The sequence below is a fragment of the Pelophylax lessonae genome (assembly GCF_965119305.1).
Source record: "Pelophylax lessonae genome assembly, chromosome: 8".
Classification (NCBI taxonomy): Eukaryota; Metazoa; Chordata; class Amphibia; order Anura; family Ranidae; genus Pelophylax; species Pelophylax lessonae.
In genome coordinates, this window is record NC_138775.1 from 277,875,011 (window position 1) to 277,895,124 (window position 20,114).

General features: G+C 45.2%; 1 protein-coding gene across 1 annotated transcript in view; it reads right to left on the reverse strand.

Annotated features, from left to right (window-relative positions):
- The window catches only part of CACHD1 (cache domain containing 1), a gene marked incomplete at its 5' end in the record, with an annotated part of 252,596 nt that overhangs the window by 137,436 nt on the left and 95,046 nt on the right, over positions 1 to 20,114 (reverse strand). The window contains one exon of the mRNA XM_082265153.1: positions 11,295 to 11,357. Coding sequence (XP_082121279.1) covers positions 11,295 to 11,357 — 63 coding nt within the window. The remainder of the gene's footprint in view (positions 1 to 11,294; positions 11,358 to 20,114) is intronic.

Sequence of the window (20,114 nt, forward strand, 5' to 3'; positions counted from 1 at the left end):
ATTTAAGCCTATTCACAATCAATGGGCTCAAACCGCTCCGCGCTGAATTGCACATGAATATGGTGCGGTTCCTGCATGATTCACGCGCAGGTTATAGTGTGAACCAGGACTTAGGACAATATAGCACGCTCTGCACTGCTGCAGGCACTCCTGAACAATGTTCCCTCTAATTTTTTTACTGTGCTGAGCAAATAAAAAAATTTCTGAGCGCAAACCTTTAGACCCACAGCATTGCCCCCAATCAATGCAGAGTGGCCACAGCATTGCCCCCAATCAATGCAGAGTGCCCACAGCATTGCCCCCAATCAATGCAGAGTGCCCACAGCATTGCCCCCAATCAATGCAGAGTGACCACAGCATTGCCCCCAATCAATGTAGAGTGGCCACAGCATTGCCCCAATCAATGCAGAGTGGCCACAGCATTGCCCCCAATCAATGCAGAGTGGCCACAGCATTGCCCCCAATCAATGCAGAGTGGCCACAGCATTGCCCCCAATCAATGCAGAGTGGCCACAGCATTGCCCCCAATCAATGCAGAGTGGCCACAGCATTGCCCCCAATCAATGCAGACTGGCCACAGCATTGCCCCCAATCAATGCAAACTGGCCACAGCATTGCCCCCAATCAATGCAGACTGGCCACAGCATTGCCCCCAATCAATGCAGACTGGCCACAGCATTGCCCCCAATCAATGCAGAGTGGCCACAGCATTGCCCCCAATCAATGCAGAGTGGCCACAGCATTGCCCCCAATCAATGCAGAGTGGCCACAGCATTGCCCCCAATCAATGCAGATTGGCCACAGTACTGCCCCCAATCAATGCAGAGTGGCCACAGCATTGCCCCCAATCAATGCAGAGTGCCCACAGCATTGCCCCCAATCAATGCAGAGTGCCCACAGCATTGCCCCCAATCAATGCAGAGTGCCCACAGCATTGCCCCCAATCAATGCAGAGTGGCCACAGCATTGCCCCCAATCAATGCAGATTGGCCACAGTACTGCCCCCAATCAATGCAGAGTGGCCACAGCATTGCCCCCAATCAATGCAGAGTGCCCACAGCATTGCCCCCAATCAATGCAGAGTGCCCACAGCATTGCCCCCAATCAATGCAGACTGGCCACAGCATTGCCCCCAATCAATGCAGAGTGCCCACAGCATTGCCCCCAATCAATGCAGAGTGGCCACAGCATTGCCCCCAATCAATGCAGAGTGCCCACAGCATTGCCCCCAATCAATGCAGAGTGCCCACAGCATTGCCCCCAATCAATGCAGAGATGCCAGCGTTTCCCTCGCGAGACCCATGCATTTACTTCACGATCACGGCAGCTTCTCTTCAGTCCCGCGTCTCCTCAGTCCTCCCACCTCCTCCTCGGCCAATGACATGGGGTTTGCCTTTCGGCCAATCAGGAAGCTGGAGGACCCGCTCCCTGATTGGCCAGGAGGAGGATCTGTGTGACAATAGCGAATTTTCATTCGCTATTGTCACACAATGGACGGGCTCGGGGCGCAGTGATCTGCTCCCTGGCCGCCGTCGTCTGCGGCTGCGCGGTCTGAATATGTGCTGCGCGGGACCGTCAATTAGACTGCGCATCCGTGCATGCGCGCAGCCTAAAGGGAACATTGCTCCTGAATATATTTAATTTCAGCTGGTAGGCAGGGGGTGATGGGAGTTTAAATTCAGAGTGATCACAAGTAGATGCAAAGCATTGGGCCTCAGTCACACAGGTGTATTTAGGTGCACATACATGCAAAGGTCAGTCTTTGTCTGCACAGGATGCACACACTTTCTGTGCATCCACATGCAGACAGCCCCATTTATGTCTATTGGGACACAGTGACAGTACAGACACAGATCCCAATTTGACAGCCATGTAGGTCTGGGTGCATGTCCCTGAACATAAAGTGTGTGAATGAGGCCTTAAAGAAGAACTCGATTAGAAAGGATGTGGAATAGTTAAAGAGGTAAACCCTCTCTTATAACTTGTACCTATAGGTAAGCCTTTAACCACTTTAGGACTGCTCACGTTGCTGCTACTGCATCAAGGTGGCAGCCCTGGGTCTAGCGACGTAGACCTACGTCGCTGGATTCCCTGCTGTCTCCGCGGCGCACGCGTGTCACCAGAGGCTCGCTCCCGCTGTGTTTAGACACAGCAGGAGTCGGGCCAGGGGAGGAGATGTGGTGATCACCGTCTCTCTTCCCCCGATCGTCGGGGAAAGATTGAGAAAATCCGCCCGCTTGTGTAAACAAAGCGGGCGGATCTTCTCTGTGACAGGCAGGGACAGATCACAGGATTCAGCATAGCTGAACCTGCGATCTGTGTCACACAACCCCCTCCCCCCACACACGTCAGCAAGCATGAGGCACACATTTAACCCCTTGATCACCAACACCGTTAACCCCTTCCCTTCCAGTGCCATTATTACAGTAACAGTGCATATTTTTAGCACTGATTACTGTAGTAATGTCACTGGTCCCCCCCAAAAGTGTCAAAAATGTCAGTAAGGGGTCAGGTCTGTCTGCCGCAATGTGGCAGTCCCACAAAATCGCAGATCGCCGCCATTACTAGTAAAAAAAAAAACAAAAAAAAAACAAACAAAAAAACAATAAAAATTACAAATCTTTTCCGTAGTTAGTAACGCAAACCAATCAAGATACGCTTATTGCGATTTTTTTTTTTACCAAAAATATGTAGCAGAAAACAAATTGGCCTAAAATGTTAACCATGTTTTTGCTGCTGCCAAACTCCTGTAGGAGAAATAAACGTTAAGAGGATAGATACAGTGTTCATGAGGCCTTAGTAAACCTATAGGGATACAGCGGCTGCACGGACATAGCTGCCTGCCCTATTTCGATATGCACGCAGATAAGTGTTCCTGAACGCAAACAGTGTGTGATCAGGAGATGCAAACCCACACACCGATTAAATTAGGACAAGTAACTGACCGGTACCTTCCCATAGACGGCCCGCACGCAGCACCTGGCAGCTCAAGCCGCATAAACAAAACGGGTAATTCATGGAGTACAGACCTCAGCGCCTGTGTGCGTCTTAGGCTGGAGTTCAGCTTTAAAACTATATCATACTTTTCCATGACACCTCAATCCCCTTCTAGCAGCACCCTGCAAAACATAGTGAGGATTTTTACATTACGGCTGAGCAGACGGTTGAAAACGGTTTCTGCGGTGAAGAATTAACAGCCGCCGTTGACTAGGAACAAACAGGTTAAGAGAGTCTCATAAATAACCCCCGGCTAGTTGGTGTAAAGCTTTAAAGATATCAACACTCAAGCCTTAATCCTATAGTGAAGCAGAAACTAATTTAAATTAAATAGCAAGAATACAAGAGCATATTTTGGCACATGATAAATCAGGCTGTTTAAAAATGCATTTGCAAGGGAAATAATTTTAATCGAGGCCGGAGCTTGGAGTGAGCGGCTCCCCGCGCCCAGACTGACAATGGCTGAGTGTGCAGCTAAAAAGTGGCTTCAGTCTCCTATTCCCAATCAATATTATCATTTTACCCTAATATACTCCTCTTAGAAATAAATGTATTCCAAAAATGCCCTAGGATATAATAATGCGTAAATAAACACTAAAATATCATAGGTTTTAACATTAAACATGTTAAGGTAATTTCAAATGGAATTTTCATTATTCCTAAATTGGTTCTAAAAAGGCAGTTTATGCATTCTATGCATTAAAATAAAAAACCTTCTGCAAGCAGCTCCCCCCCCCCCCACAGCTCCCCTTATACTTACCTGAGTTGATCTCGATCCAGCGATGTGCAAGAGACCCAAGGCTCTCTCCCTCCTCATTGGCTCAAACTCTCATTCACAGCCAGTGAGAAGAGAACATGGGTGGGGCTGAACCTCGCTCTATGTGGTCTTATAGACACACACAGTCGGCTTGGGAGTGAGCACGCACAAGTGACCCCATAGCAAGCTGTTTGATATGGGGGTGCTCGGCGCAGGGAAGGAGCATCGGTGAGGGACCCCAGAAGGGGAAAAAAATCAAGGCTGCTCTGTGCAAAACCATTACACAGACCAGATAAACCTTAGGAGCACGCCTGACAGGGGCGACAATCCCAGGAGCACGCCTGACAGGGGCGACAACCCCAGGAGCGCGCCTGAAAGGGGCGCGACAACCCCAGGGGCACGCCTGACAGGGGGCGACAACCCCAGGGGCACGCCTGACAGGGGGCGACAACCCCAGGGGCACGCCTGACAGGGGGCGACAACCCCAGGGGCACGCCTGACAGGGGGCGACAACCCCAGGGGCACGCCTGACAGGGGGCGACAACCCCAGGAGCACGCCTGTAAGTGGAGACAACCCCAGGAGCGCGCCTGAAAGGGGCGACAACCCCAGGGGCACGCCTGACAGGGGGCGACAACCCCAGGGGCACGCCTGACAGGGGGCGACAACCCCAGGGGCACGCCTGACAGGGGGCGACAACCCCAGGGGCACACCTGACAGGGGCGACAACCCCAGGGGCACGCCTGACAGGGGCGACAACCCCAGGGGCACGCCTGACAGGGGCGACAACCCCAGGGGCACGCCTGACAGGGGCGACAACCCCAGGGGCACGCCTGACAGGGGCGACAACCCCCAGGGGCACGCCTGACAGGGGCGACAACCCCCAGGGGCACGCCTGACAGGGGCGACAACCCAAGGAGCACGCCTGACAGGGGCGACAACCCAAGGAGAACGCCTGACAGGAGCGACAACCCAAGGAGCACGCCTGACAGGGGCGACAACCCAAGGAGCACGCCTGACAGGGGCGACAACCCAAGGAGCAAAGCTTGTTTGATTGTACTTCTCCTGTGAAACAGTTCAGCCCCCTGTCTGCAGATGTCAGAGCTAAAGCAAGCTCAGGAAGGATTCACCCACAACCCAGCGCTCCAGTGAGGGATCAGAGCAGAGAGCTGCCGACTGACAGTCACCACCTCTCTGCTTGCAAGGGTATTCATCTCCTGGTATTGTTGGGTGAAAGCTTTAGAGGTGTCAAAGTCCCAGAGAGTCAGCCAATAGGAACACGTTACCAGGTATTATTTTAAAGAAATCCGCAGAAAGATTAAACACAGGTTTTAAAGGGTAACTCCACTTTCCTGGGGAAAAAAAATTGCAAATAAAGAAAAAACAATATAGCCTTAACAATTGTGAGACTAGTCATATTGTGATTGAATGTTATTAAAAATTACCTTTGCTTTTAATCTGCAGCTGCTGTCATTTTCTGAAAATGCAATATGGCTGCCTGGAGCTGTTCTGTACACAGAATGTATACTGACCACACCCCCAGAAACATCATTTCCTGCTTGTGTGATTGGCTCACCAATTTTCCCAGAAGTCTGCCTAAGATACAACTCAGTTTTCTGGCACCCCCTGCAACTTGGTGAGATACTCCCAAATGAAACACGTCTAAAGGGATGCAGGCCCAGCAGCTTTCCTCATTCGAGCTCTGCAGCTGCCACAGCTGATAGATCATTATGAAATCACTCCCATTTGACCCACTCAGCACAGAGGAACAAACAATGATTTCTTCAGAATAACGAAAAGTAGGAATCTGCAACAAAGTTTGTTATAATCCCTGCAATGTACAGAGATCACCCAGAGGGGAATTTTTTTTTTCTCAACAAAAGTGGAGTTACGCTTTAACTGCTCTCCGACCGCCCCCTGCAAATGTACTGCGGCAAAAAGCCGCTCCCAGGCAAATTGCCGTACAAATACAGCGCTCGCTCTGGGGAGTCTAGGGGGTGAGAGTGCGTGCACCGGCGGTGGTGGGCTCCTCAGCGGGTAAGCCGATGCCTGTGTCAGGTGGCTTTTATTGGTGCCTGACACCCACGATCATTCCTCGCTGAGAGAGAACAGTCAGCTGTTGTAAACACAGCCACCCGTTCTTCTCCCTGGGATGATCATAGAGCCCATGTGATCCTGCTATATAGTATCACATGTCTCTATGATCATCTCAGAAGCCACGCCCCCCCCCCCCACAGTTAGAATCACTCCTCTAGGCTCACATTTAACCCCTTGATCACCAACAGGGTTAACCCCTTTCCTGCCAGTGTCATTATTACAGTAACAGTGAGTATTTTTAGCACTGATTACTGTAGTAATGTCACTGGTACCCCCAAAAGTGTAAAAAATGTCAGTTAGGGGTCCGATCTGTCTGCCGCAATGTCGCAGTTCTGCAAATAATCGCAGATCGCCACCATTACTAGTAAAAAAAGGAAAAAATGACAAATCTTTCCCGTAGTTAGTAAGCACGATAACTTTTGTGCAAACCAATTAAAATACGCTTATTGCGATTTTTTTTTTACCAAAAATATGTAGCAGAAAACAAATTGGCCTAAAATGTTAAAAAATTTTGATTTTTACATTTTTGAGAATTTCATATAAAAAATTAAAAAAATATTGTTATTTTTTCAAAATTGTTGCTCTCTTTTTGTTTATAGCGCAAAAAGTAAAAATCGCACAGGTGATCAAATACCACCAAAAGAAAGCTGTGTTTGTGGGAAAAAAGGGGCATCAATTTCATTTGGGTACAGCGTCACACGACTGCGCAATTGTCTGTTACAGTCACGCAGTGCCGAATCGCAAAATAGGGCCTGGTCATTGAGCAGCCAAATCCTCCGGGGCTTAAAGCGGTAGTATCCCGCTTTTTTACACTTTTACCTACAGGTAAGCCTATAATAAGGCCTATAATAAGGCCTACCTGTAGGTACAATTAATATCTCCTAAACTGGCACGGTTTAGGAGATATTTGCAGTGCATGCAGCCGCTCACGCGAGCGGCGCATGCGCTCTGAAGTTCCGGGGGGACCTTCAGTTTTGCTTGCCGGGAGCTTGCCGGAAAATCACTCCTGCGCGCATGCGCGGGAGTGACGTCATCGCGGCTCCAGCCAATCACAGCGCCGGAGCCCGCCGAACCCGGAAGAGACGCTGAGGGATCATGGCAGCGCCCGCAGCGATGTCTGGGGGTCCGTTTTGGGGCTTCGTTCTAAGGTAAGTAATACATAATCAGCTAGTATGCAATGCATACTAGCCGATTATGCCTTTGTCTTGCAGGTTTTTTTTTTTCCGGGTTTACAACCGCTTTAAGTGGTTAAAGTAACGCAGAGCCGAATCGCAAAATAGGGCCTGGTCAGGAACGGGGTAAAATCTTCCGGGGCGGAAGTGGTTAAAGTTACATTAGCAAGTTAAAGTTCATATGAAATTCTATTGATTGGGGTAAATTCGGCTTTATTATAGAAAAAATAGCATACTTGTTATTTTAGAAAATCTCTGGTAAACTCCTAACGCTCCTCTGAATGACAGACTAGGCCTGAGATTTTACTCCGCCGCCTGTTTATATCACATCTGGCCTGTAAAATCTGCGCTCTGCGGCCTCCGGAGCACTGAAAGACGTTCCTGCTGGCTCCTGGTGATCTCACCGGCCTCAGTTTACTCAGTGTCAGATTACGGGGCCTAACTTGGGGGGGAAAACACTTCAGGACAAGTGCTTTAACCCTTCCCAGGCCAGCACAGCTCATCTGGCTCCAAACGCTGGAGGTCGAAGGTCAGCAAACATTTCGGTAACTGGATCGCTGACAGTCTGGAGGAATGCCACGATTGGAACTCTCTATGAATGTTGATTTATTTATACTCTCTCGGGCTGTTCCAGCTCTTACGTGGGTGAAAATTATTACAGAGAGAGGGCGTTTGTTGGGGGAAATCTTCTGGAATCATAGGGACCGAGAACAAAACAAAAAAGACTAAGATCCTCCATGAGGCAACAGTTAATGATCTTCAAATTACAGCAGATCTTCAGTCAAGACAAAAAGTCTTCCATAGGCAGATATATCCGGTTACCCGTACTTGGCGTTTCATTTAGTTGTGTGCTGGAAAAGGCCCTGGACTGACGTTTTAACCGTTTGCCGTACTTAGATTATTTTAAAATGTCCTGGACTTTAACCACTTTACCACCGGAGGATTTTGCGGTCTTACGTCTGGGCCACTTTTTGCGACTCGGCGCTGTGCGACTTTAACTGACAATTGCGCGGTCGTGCGACGCCGTACCCAAATTTACGTCCTTTTTTTTCCCACAAACAGAGCTTTCTTTTGGTGGTATTTGATCACCTGTGCGATTTTTACTTTTTGCGCTATAAACAAAAAAAGAGCGTAAATTCTGAAAAAATAACAATATTTTTAACATTTTTTTATATGAAATTCCCCCCCCCAAAAAAATGTAAAAATCAATTTTTTTTTTAAATTTTTGGCCAATTTGTTTTCTGCTACCTATGTTTGGTAAAAGAAAATCACAATAAGCGTATTTTGATTGGTTTGCGCAAAAGTTATTGCGTTTACTAAGGGAAAGATTTTTGTCATTTTTGGTGTTTTTTTTTTAACGAGTAATGGCGGCAATCTGCGATTTTTTTTGCGAGACTGCGACATTGCGGCGGACAGATCGGACCCTTGACTGACATTTTTTACACTTTTGGGGGTACCAGTGACATTACTACAGTAATCAGTGCTATATATATATATATATATATATATATATATATATATATATATATATATATATATATATGCACTGCTACTGTAAAAATTACACTGGCAGGGAAGGGGTTAATTTTATTGGAGAGGGAGGGGTTAATGTATGCCTGGTGCTTACTGACGTGTGTGGGGGGAGGGGACTATGTGACACAGGGACAGATCGCATGTTCAGCTATGCTGAACCCTGCAATCTGTCACTCCTTGTCACTTATTCCCCGACGATCGGGGAAGAGCAGCGGCGATTGCCGCCGCTCCTCCCCTGGTCCGACTCCCGCTGTGAATGAAAACAGCGGGAGCGCGCCTCCGGAGGCGCGCGAGTGCCGCCTACAGGGGGAGGAGTCCAGAGACGTAGTACTACGTCGCTGGGCGATAACGAACCACTTTGCCGCAGTATGCTCAATGTGAGCGGTCGGCAAGTGGTTAAAGCGTAACTCCACTTTTGTTGAGAAAAAAAAAAAAAATCATTGCCCTCTAGGTAATCTGTGTACACTGCAAGGATTGCACTGTACACCAGCAGATGACACGGCTCCCCAAATCATCACTGACTGAAAAATTTTGCAGAGTCTGGAGGAAGAGTGGAGAGGCACAGAATCCAAGTTGTATGAGGTCGAATGTGAAGTTTCCACAGTCAGAGACGATTTGGGGAGCCATGTCATCTGCTGGTGTTGGTCCACTGAGTTTTATCAAGTCCAAAGTCAGTGCAGCTCTAGCAGGAAATTCTAGAGCACTTAGTGCTTCCCTCCGCTGACCAGCTTTATGGAGATGCGGATTTCATTTTCCAGCAGGACTTGGCACCTTCCCACACTGCCAAAACTACCAATTCCTGGTCACATGATCATGGTATCACTGTGCTTGATTGGCCAACAAACTCGCCTGACCTAAACCCACAGAGAATTTGTGGGGTATTGTCAAGATGAGAGACACCAGACCCAACAATGCAGATGAGCTGAAGGTTGCTAATAAAGCAACCTGGGCTTCCATAACACCTTAGTGGTGCCACAGGCTGATCGCCTCCATGCCACACTGCATTGATGCAGTAATTCATGCAAAAGGAGCCCCGACCAAGTATTGAGTGCATACTGTACTGTACATGGACATACTTTTCAGTAAGCCAACATTTCTGTATTAAAACCTTTCTTTATTGGTCTGCTATAATATTCAAAGTTTTCTGAGATGCTGAATTTTGGGTTTTCACTACCTGTAAGCCATAATTAGGGATGCACCGATCTGACTTTTCTAGTCCTGATACCGATACCCTGGCTTTGTGTATCTGCCGATACCGATCCGGAACTACACACATACACAATATGCATGCGGCTGCAGTACAGAGCAAAGCCACTGCTTCATGTGTATGGCTCCTCCATTCACAGGCGGACTGCATCTGATATCACTCCACCTGTGAGCCGGACCTATACAGGAAGTAGCGGCTCCGTGCAAGTAAGGGACAGCTGAGCTGGGACTTAGCAAAACCGGATCGGCTCATGGATCGGTTAATTTTACCGATCCCCCGATCCAGCTATTTTGGCAGTATCGGCACTGATATTCAATCCTAATATCGGATCGGTGCATCCCTAGCCATAATCATCAAAATCAAAGAAAGAAATGCCTATAATTTATCACTCTGTGTGTAATGGCGCTTTTCCACTGCATGGAACCAAACGGTTCGGCTGGCTTTTGTGCTTTTCCACTGCTGGTACGGTGTAGGAACGGTTCGGTACGGTACGGCGGCGCTTTTCCACTGCATGGAACCGAACGGTATGGCTCTCAAAAACAGTACCACCTCGATTGTGGTTCCAAGAGGTACCATACCCGGTACCATATCCCACAATCCTTTGCATGCAGTCACTACTAGCCACTGATTGGTCAGAGAATCCCACCCACCCCGGTGTTATCCCACCCACTTAACTTTAGTACTACTTTAGTGGAAAAGCAAACCATACCGTACCGAACCGTTCCAACACCGTACCATGGGCCAAGCAGGGCCGAGTAGAGCCGAGACGGTACTTGCAGTGGAAAAGTGCCATAACATATCTAGATAAAATATATGAGTTTCACTTTTTGAATTGAATTACTGAAATAAATTAACTTTTTGATGATATTCTAATTGTATGAGATGCACCTGTATATAATGTATCTTGTCTTTACACAATGTATCCTTCTCTCCATTCACAGGAGGAAGAAAACACAAGGGTGGGCTATACAGTGACTGATACAGCCTCTGATTGGCTATCACAGCAATCAGGTGACCAGGAACCAGAAGTCCCAGGTCCCGATCGTTGGTGAGAGTCTGGTCAATGTGTGACACACTCCACGCACAAAGAGACACGCATAAATGCAGTCTCGTCTCACGGATGAAGCCCCTCTTCCATGAGGCCGCAGATTTGCGAAGTGTAGACGGGAAGGGGTTAAAGAATAAGTTTAAATGCTTTCAGGAAGGAAAAGAGGTGACCGTACAATAGGTAACCACAATAAACATCCATATATATTAGGGGTCTTCAAACTATGGCCCTCCAGTTATTCAGGAACTACAATTTCCATCATGCCTAGTCATGTCTGTGAATGTCAGAGTTTTACAATGCCTCATGGGATGTGTAGTTCCGCAACAGCTGGAGGGCCGTAGTTTGAGGATCCCTGCTAAGTGCCAGATTTGCTAATGCTAAAGCAAGGAACACCAACGTTTGATGAGCAAATGACATAATCATTGTCAATGACATTACTGTGTAAGCCAATCCAGAGAGATAGGAGAATTTTCAATGTCACTTACTTGCTGGACTTCACTTTCACCATTGGAAATTTTCTCTGTATATACAAATGAATTGAATATTTTCTGAAACAAAAAAAAGAAAAAGAAGTGTAAGCACATGAAAAGCACAGAATATAGCCAGGTTTATTCATGGCTCTTAAGCAAATGAACTACAACTCCCAGAATTCCCAGGCCTGCCTAATGCCATGAGGTTTAACACCAAAGTGTTACACAAGCTTTTAAATGTTAACCTTTTTCTGGACTCGATCCCAGCCAGTCATCTCTCCACTTTCCCTCGACCCTTCAACCTTTTTAATCAGAGCCTTTTTCTTTTACATGTCAATATTTTAGGCATTATGATTAGTTAAAACCCCCAAACGTTTCATCTATTTTCTGAGAGCAGGGACCGTTGAGATGAAATTGTTTATGTCATAATATTATGTATATAATAATAATATTATGTAAATAATAATAATAATAATAATAATAATAATAATAATAAGGCGGTTGTATACTGAAAAAAACAAACCCTGCAAGACAAAGGCATAATGAGCTACTATGCATCGTATACTAGCTCATTATGAAATACTTACCTTAAAACGAAGCCCCGACATGGACCCTCGGACACCGCTGTGGGAGCCGACATGCTCCCTCGGCGTCTCTTCCGAGTTTAGGTGGCTCCGGCGCTGTGAGTGGCCAGAGCCGCGACAACGTCACTCCCGTGCATGCGCGTGGGAGTAATTTTCCGGCAAGTGCCCGGCATGGAACTCTGAAGGTCCGCCAGACCTTCAGAGCGCATGCGCCGCTAGCGTCAGTGGCTGCACGCAGGGCAAATATCTCCTAAACCGTGCAGGTTTAGGAGATATTAATTGTACTTACAGGTAAGCCTTATTATAGGCTTACCTGTAGGTAAAAGTCACAAAAATGAGTATACTACCACTTTGATTATAATAATAATAATATTATGTATATAATATTAGCAAAACTGTTTATCAAAAAAACACTTAGGCCCCTTTCACACAGGCCTTTCCAAACAGGTCAGTTTTTCAGGCAGACCTGATCGGATGCTCCATATACCTCTATGGGGCAGCGAATGTCAGTGGTGACATGTCCGCTGAGACCCGCTGCTATCTGATCCTGTCAGTGAAATCTGGACAGAGGGAGACCCTATTTTCCATCCGTCTGGAGCAGTGGTTCTCAAATCCGGTCCTCGGGACCCACTAACAGGCCAGATTTTAAGTATTACCTTGGGGGATGCAGACTAGAATACTGCAATCACTGAGAAGCAAATGAGATCACCTGTGATGTAATTTAGTTATCTTGCAAACCTGGCCTGTTGGTGGGTCCCGAGGACCGGATTTGAGAACCACTGGTCTGGAGGATCGCATTGGATGAAAACAGACAGGCAGCCCATTTTCATCCGATCTCCTATAGAGCAACTGTCATCTCTGTCCCGCAGCGGCTCCTCCTCTGACCCGCTGTTGACTCACCGACAGTCCAATTCACTTTAATGGGATAGCTGGTGATGCGGCAGTGACAACAAGGTGAGGGACATGGCGGCAGCAGGTGAGTGAACGCCCGCTAACAGGCGCTGCAGGTGAGTGGACGGCCGCTAACAGGCGCTGCCATGATGGATCTGAAATGACAGGTGCTCTTTAAGCGCCGGTTCACACTACTGCGACGCTACTGTAGGTGGCGACCTCCGAGGTCGCGGTGCGAGCAGCGCGCCGCGACCTCGGAGCGGCCGCCACGGACTTCATAACATTGAAGTCTATGGCGGTCGCCTCCTGGTCGCCCCAAAGAAGCTCCGGACCCTTTTTTTAGGTCGGAGCGACTTGTGTCGCTCCTATTAGAACGGGTCCGTAGCTTCCCTATGGGAGGCGACCTGTGAGGCGACCAGGTCGCCTCACAGGTCACCCTAGTGTGAACCGGCACTTAATGTAAAAAGGATTCTTGCTGGTAAGTTAGAATCTTTAATATTTGCAAACAAAAAAATGAAGGTTTCCTATTTACAATAATAAGCGGTCAGGTTAGTAAAACAGCGATATCGGAACCGATTCAATCATACAGTTTGTAGTGTACATAGATTTGCAAAACAATGGGATAAAGGAATATTCCTGAACTTTGTTTTATCTCATGGTTACTGTGAAATTCTCATGGTTACTGTGAAATTGTGTGAATGCATCAATGCAGTGCATATTATTTATTTTATCACGTCTACAAACTAGGGGAAGATTTATGTCATTTTTATTTATTTATTCAGCTTGCAGAGCTTGGATTCATTAAATGAGTTTACCAAAAAAAAAAAAGTAAATATTACAGAAAATACAGCCTCACGCTACATAACTAAGCTCCATTTTATGCTGAATAAACTAAACTAAATGATGTATCTTAAATAGAAAACTATCTTTAGATAGATTTTTACTCCAAAAGCATTTTTTTTTTATTAAAATAAATCTGATAAAAATTAGAAAAATCTGATAAAAATTAGAAAAATCTGATAAAAATTAGAAAAATCTGATAAAAATTAGAAAAATCTGATTTAAATTAGAAAAATCTGATTTAAATTAGAAAAATCTGATTTAAATTAGAAAAATCTGATTTAAATTAGAAAAATCTGATTTAAATTAGAAAATCTGATTTAAATTAGAAAAATCTGATTTAAATTAGAAAAATCTGATTTAAATTAGAAAAATCTGATTTAAATTAGAAAAATCTGATTTAAATTAGAAAAATCTGATTCTTTTTTATTTTTTTTTTTTTAAATAAATCATTGATTTTTATCCACCCTGCAGATGACCTAGTCCACAAGCTGACAACACACCTGTGTATTTTCACTGCAAAATGAAAAGTGCTGTCATTGGAAATGGAAAATAACAGATCTATCAGCAAGAGAGTCCTGTAGTGTTTTTGCATGTAAATTACAATAAAAGATTATTGCAGCAAGCTTCGGTTAGTGTTTTGAGAGAAAATAATGGCTATGAATGACAAGTTTAACAGTTTTTTCATTGACAGGCATTTTTTTTTTTTTTTAACATCAATGTGCGTTCTAGGGAACATTGAAAACAATAGTCTATGAAAATAATTTTTAATATTGCACATAAAAATGTGCACATTGCAACAATTCAAAATATTATTATACAGGATTTATATAGCGCCAACAGTTTGCGCAGTGCTTAACAAAATGAAGGCAGACATTACAGTTACAATACAATTTGGAACAAAAGGAATCAGAGGGCCCTGCTTGTTAGAGCTTACAATCTAAACTCACTTTAAACACGCCATTTTCTCTGAATACCCATTTCTCTTTAACCTAAACAAATTTGTTAAATGTCACAAATGTTCAACATCAGCTATTAAGATCTCCAGGTAGGCCGAAAGTCTCATTTATAGAACGCACCTTCACAATAAGAATCGCCGCCAAATCTTTGAACTTTCCCTACTCCAGTGTAGCATGGTTCTGGTTTTCATTAAACTTGCGATGCCGAGGTAAAAACCTATTAGCCAAACTGCCATTTTTTTTTTACAGATGGCTCAAAACCAGTAAATCCGCGTTAAATAAGAACTGTACCATTTTATGGAAGAGGGAAAAAAAAAAAAAAAAGTCGGAGGCAAGCAGCAGTTCACAGATAACGTCTCTCAGTTCTTCCCTAAGGCTACAAAATAATTGCATGCAGAGTGCCAGAACCATGCCCGGCTCCTTGGTTTACAGGCAAAGCCGAGAGAGAAGACGACGTGATTTTTTTTTTGATTCGTGAAAACATGGCTTAGGCAAATTATATAATAAAAATGATATTAAAATCAAACTTAAAAGATCATCTTTAGGATAATGTGAACTGAAACAATAGGGCATAGGACACATTGCTGTGTCTATGTATTAGGCAATGCTGACCAATGGCAGCCCAATCAGGCGGGTGTGAATAAGCCCTTAGGAAAGTCAATATTTGCATACCTGAAGGCACACCTCATCCCAAGGGCCCCAGTGGTAAGGTTGCTCAGTACTAGATTGGAATGGAGAGGAAGCATCCATATTGGCTTCGTCAATTTTTAGAGGGCTAATGCATGTAGGTACACACGATAAGATTATCGGGCTAATGATCGTCCGGTTTGTTTTGCACGCAAATCTCATATTGAAAAAAAAATAAAAAAGATAGGTTGCTGCTTTAATACTGAGCACTTTTCACCCCCTTACTGACCAGGCCAATTTTCAGCTCTGTCGCACTTTGAAAACTGCGCGGTCGTGCAACACTGTACCCAAATCAAATTGTTATTTTTTTTTTAACAGAGCTTTCTTTTGGTTGTTTTTAATTACTACTGAGTTTATTATTTTTTGCCCACCCAAAAAAAAAAAAAAAAAAAAAACTAAAAAAAGAGCTTGAAAATGTGGGGAAAAAAAAGTAGTCCCCCCCCCCCCCCACTAATGTGCGCTGATGAGGTTGCAATGATGAGCACTGAAGAGGTGGCACCAATATGCAGCACTGATGGGTGATACTGATGAGCAGGCACTGAAAGGCAGCACCGACAGGCATCACTGCTGGGCACTGTGTGGGCTGCACTGATGATCAGTGCCCTGATTATCTGTACAGAACACCTGTGAGGAGATGCCACTGATTGGCTCTCCTTCTCCTCCCACTCTGTCAGAGTGAGAGGAATGCCGATAACTGGCATTTTCATTGTTTACATGTGATCAGCTGTGATTGGAGACAGCTGATCACAAGGGTAGAGGAGCCGCTCTTTACCGAGATCGGGGACGCGCTGTATTCTAGAGACAAAGCAGGGGGGAGGAGGGAGAGGGTGGTTGAGGGGGGAGGGGGGGGAGGGCGGTTGAGGGGGAGAGGGCGGTGGTGGGGGAGAGGGCGGTGGGGGGGGGAGAGGGCGGTTGAGGGGGGAGGGGGTGGGTGAGGGGGGAGGGGGTGGGTGAGGGGGGAGTGGGCGGGGGGGAGGGGGCTTGAGGGGCGGGTGAGGAGGGAGGGGGCGAGGGAGAGGGAGGGGGCGAGGGAGAGGGAGAGGGCGAGGGAGGGGGCGAGGGAGAGGGCGAGGGAGAGGGCGAGGGAGAGGGCGAGGGCGAGGGAGAGGGCGAGGGAGAGGGCGAGGGAGAGGGCGAGGGAGAGGGCGAGGGAGAGGGCGAGGGAGAGGGCGAGGGAGGGGGCAAAGGGGGGGGGGGCGAGGGAGGGGGCAAAGGGGGGGGCGAGGGAGGGGGCGGGGGGCAGAACACTCAGGTCAGTGCTGCTGCCAATGGCTGGGAGCGCTGATTGGGAGCCAGCCGAATGGCCGGCTTTTGTTGGACTGACCGCCATACACACGGGCTGAATGTCAGCCAGGTTCTATTGAACCGGTCCACATTCGGCCCATGTGTACTAGGCTTTACCCCTTAGACCTAATGAATATTAATCCTAGCAGTTCTGGGGGGGGGGGGGGGGGGGGTGAGACACTGCAAGGGTAGTTATTTGTAAATCCTGGAGTTGGACATCAAAGAAGAATTCCACCTACGGTTATTTTGTAGTTCCATTGGTCCAGCATTCCATACCGAATTCCTGAACATCAGGAGAAAAAAAATTGTTCTATCTTTAAGATATTTCATACCTTAAACCCGAAAATGGTCACCTGTGCACCAAGATCTGCTGATCAGAGCACAGCACAACCAAAAATGTGCTTTCTTCTTTCAGGAAACAGTTAAAAGCCCCGTGAGCCTCAGTCATTTCTATTTTTTATTCTGTGCAATCAGAGACAGAAAGGATTCTGAAAAATTGCCAAAAAGTAATCAGCAAGGCAGAGGGTTACCGGCAGAGGTTAGACGGAGGCGAAAGGCCAGGGAAATGGGTACCACATGTTGAAGACAGAGGTTTTAGCTGTGTAATTTGACTAAAGCAGAGCTGGTCACACTGCTAGCAGGCGACCTTTTACACAGCTCTTATCCAAGGCGTAAAAATAAAACAGATGAGTTCTGTACCGGAGCGACAGCAGGGAGAACATCAGAGCTCGCTATTAGGGACAAAAACTGCTGCACAAATACTGAAGGGTTATTGAAAGCTTCATAGCCGGTATTCTGCATTAGGCCTTGTTCATCCAAGCAAGATCATCATCCGGCATCACCAGGACTTCAGGGAGGCTCCCACTTGGCAGCAGGAGTGCCCACCAGCAACAAAATGTAAGGGGCCTGTGGCAGCTTTCAGGGTGGTATCATGCTAACCGTGCAAATTTTATTAGGCATTGGATATATGTGTTGTGTGTTAGCGTGTGTGCAGTAGTAGTAATTTTTAGCAGGGGTATGCTCATAATGGAAAGTTATTTCAAAGGTTCCTCTGTGTTAAAAAGGTTGAGAAAGGCTGATATAGTATTTACTTCCTGGAATCCATCTGCCCTTGACTCAGGCATGCAGCTGAGACAGCGCCTCCAGATAAAAGAAGAAAACTGACCATAAAGATCGCTAGATGTACGACATGAAAAGAATGTAAAATAAAATGTGAAAAAAAGTTTTTACTTTCCTATTTGCTAATGCTAGTTTAACCTCTTCACCCCTAAGGGTAAAACAAATCTAAATGCCTGAGCCCAGTTTTGTGACCGTGACATGTGTTAGTAAAACTGTACATATCACAGCTACTTTACGCATCCAGATACATTATACCTTGTTTTTTTCAGGACACATTTGGTGGTAAATTGTAATGGATATCTCCTTTTTTTTAAATTAATATTTTATTAATAAAAAATATTAAAGTATATTAAAATATTATTATAATTATTAATATTATTATTAAAGGAAAACTGGCCCAAAAGAGTAAAAAAAAATAATATATATATATATATATATATATATATATATATATATTAATATATATATTTTAATATATATATATATATATATATATATATATATATATATATATATATTTTTTTTTTTTTTTTATTTAGCTGTATATTTCTTGGTACGGCCATAACCTACCACCAAAGAACAACCCAAAATAAATTCTTCTGCTCCTGACGATCACAGCGATACCACATATGTGGACCTTAGTTGTTGTTTGAACCCGTAGTACAGCCCAAAAACAATAGTGCGCATTTTGCTTTTTTTTTATCCTACCTTAAACACACTGACACTAATTTTTTTATATATATATATATATATATATATATATATATATATATATATATATATATATTTATTTATATATTTATATTAAAAAAAATAGTTCTGACCCTGACATAATCACTAACCCTTTCACTGACCTAGATCAAACCTTGATCTAGGTATTTTTTTTTTTATTTTTCATTTATTTTTATTTATTTTTTTTAACACACTTATTTTTTGTGCAAGTACAGAGATAGATACCACGTATCTCTATCCTTCATTCCAGAAAAAGAAAACACAGGGGTGGGCTTCACAGTGACTGATCACTGTGATAGCCAATCAGAGGCTATCAGGTGACCCGGAATCTCGAGTTCCGGGTCCTGATCGTTAGTAAGGGGCCCGGGGCTCATGGTGAGACCCCGGCCTCTGTGCTGGGAGTACTCCGTATGGCACACTCCCAGCATAAAGGGAGGTACGCAAATAACCGGCCCCATGGCAAAAAAGTCCAGTGCAGTGGGGCCGCATATTTGTGGGATGCGGGCGTGAAAGGGTTAAAGTGGTTCTAAAGGCAGAATGTTTTTTTTTTTATATATATATTTTTTTTTATCTTGCATTCTATACCTTAAGATTAAAAAAACCTTATATGTCCAGCAGCCCCCCTCAACCCCCCTAATACTTACCTGAACCCAATCTTGATCCAACAATGTTGTACAAGAGCCTTGGCTGTCTGGAGATTCTCCCTCCTCATTGGCTGAGGTGCCAGCTGCTGTCAAAGTCAGTGAGCCAATGAGGAGAGAGATGGGGGGCGTGGTCAAGCTGCAGCTTCTGGTCTGAATGGACACACAGAGCTGCGGCTCGGTTCGGGTGCTCCCTTAGCAAGCTGCTTGCTGTGGGGGCAGGAGGGAGGGGCCAGGAGCTCTGGCGGGGGACCCAAGAAGAGGAGGATCTGGGCTCCTCTGTGTAAAACCACTACATAGAGCAAGTAAGTATAACGTGTTACTTTTAAACAAAAAACCCCCAAAAAAACAATACTTTAATATTAGTTAACATTTTTGATGTTTGCCTGCCAGCATTTGCGTTGTATCCTGCCCTGTCCTGGGTAAGGCCTATGCAGGGACCATGCTCTAATTGGGAAATGTATCCTTATTATGATATTTATCATATTATGTATTGTAATTTTTTTTCTGCATTGAAAAGTATTGTATGCATATTTATTCATTACAACAAAAAAAAGAAACACAAAGACCAAGAGAGCTCCAGAAAAGCGGGACTATATCGGCATGTGTATGGTTGGAGGGATGCAATCACAACACCGCTATGTAAAAAACATATACAACTTTATTGCTATATGGTTAAAAAAGACAAAAATAACATAACAAAATAACAGACATATTAAAATACATGGATCCGTGATTACTACGTGCTTGTGATGGATACAATATACCACACCAACGGATCTCAATGTATGTGCAATTTAGCGGTCCCTGAAAAACCAACGCGTTTCACAATTATAGCTTCGTCAGGGCACTACAAAGACCAGATAGATGCTGAAGATAAGGCAGGCAGGAGGACCACACTTTTGTGCAGGCGTCGGGAGCCCTCTAAGGTGGACCAATGTCAATGGTGGGGAAAAAATTTCATATTGGAGGCAAGATAAGCCCCCACACGAAAAATAAGGCTAATTGTGTTACAGAGTACCAGGGAAGTCTCTGAATATATATATCATAGGCCAGAGGCGTAACTAGAACCTTCAGGGCCCTGATGCAAGAAACCAT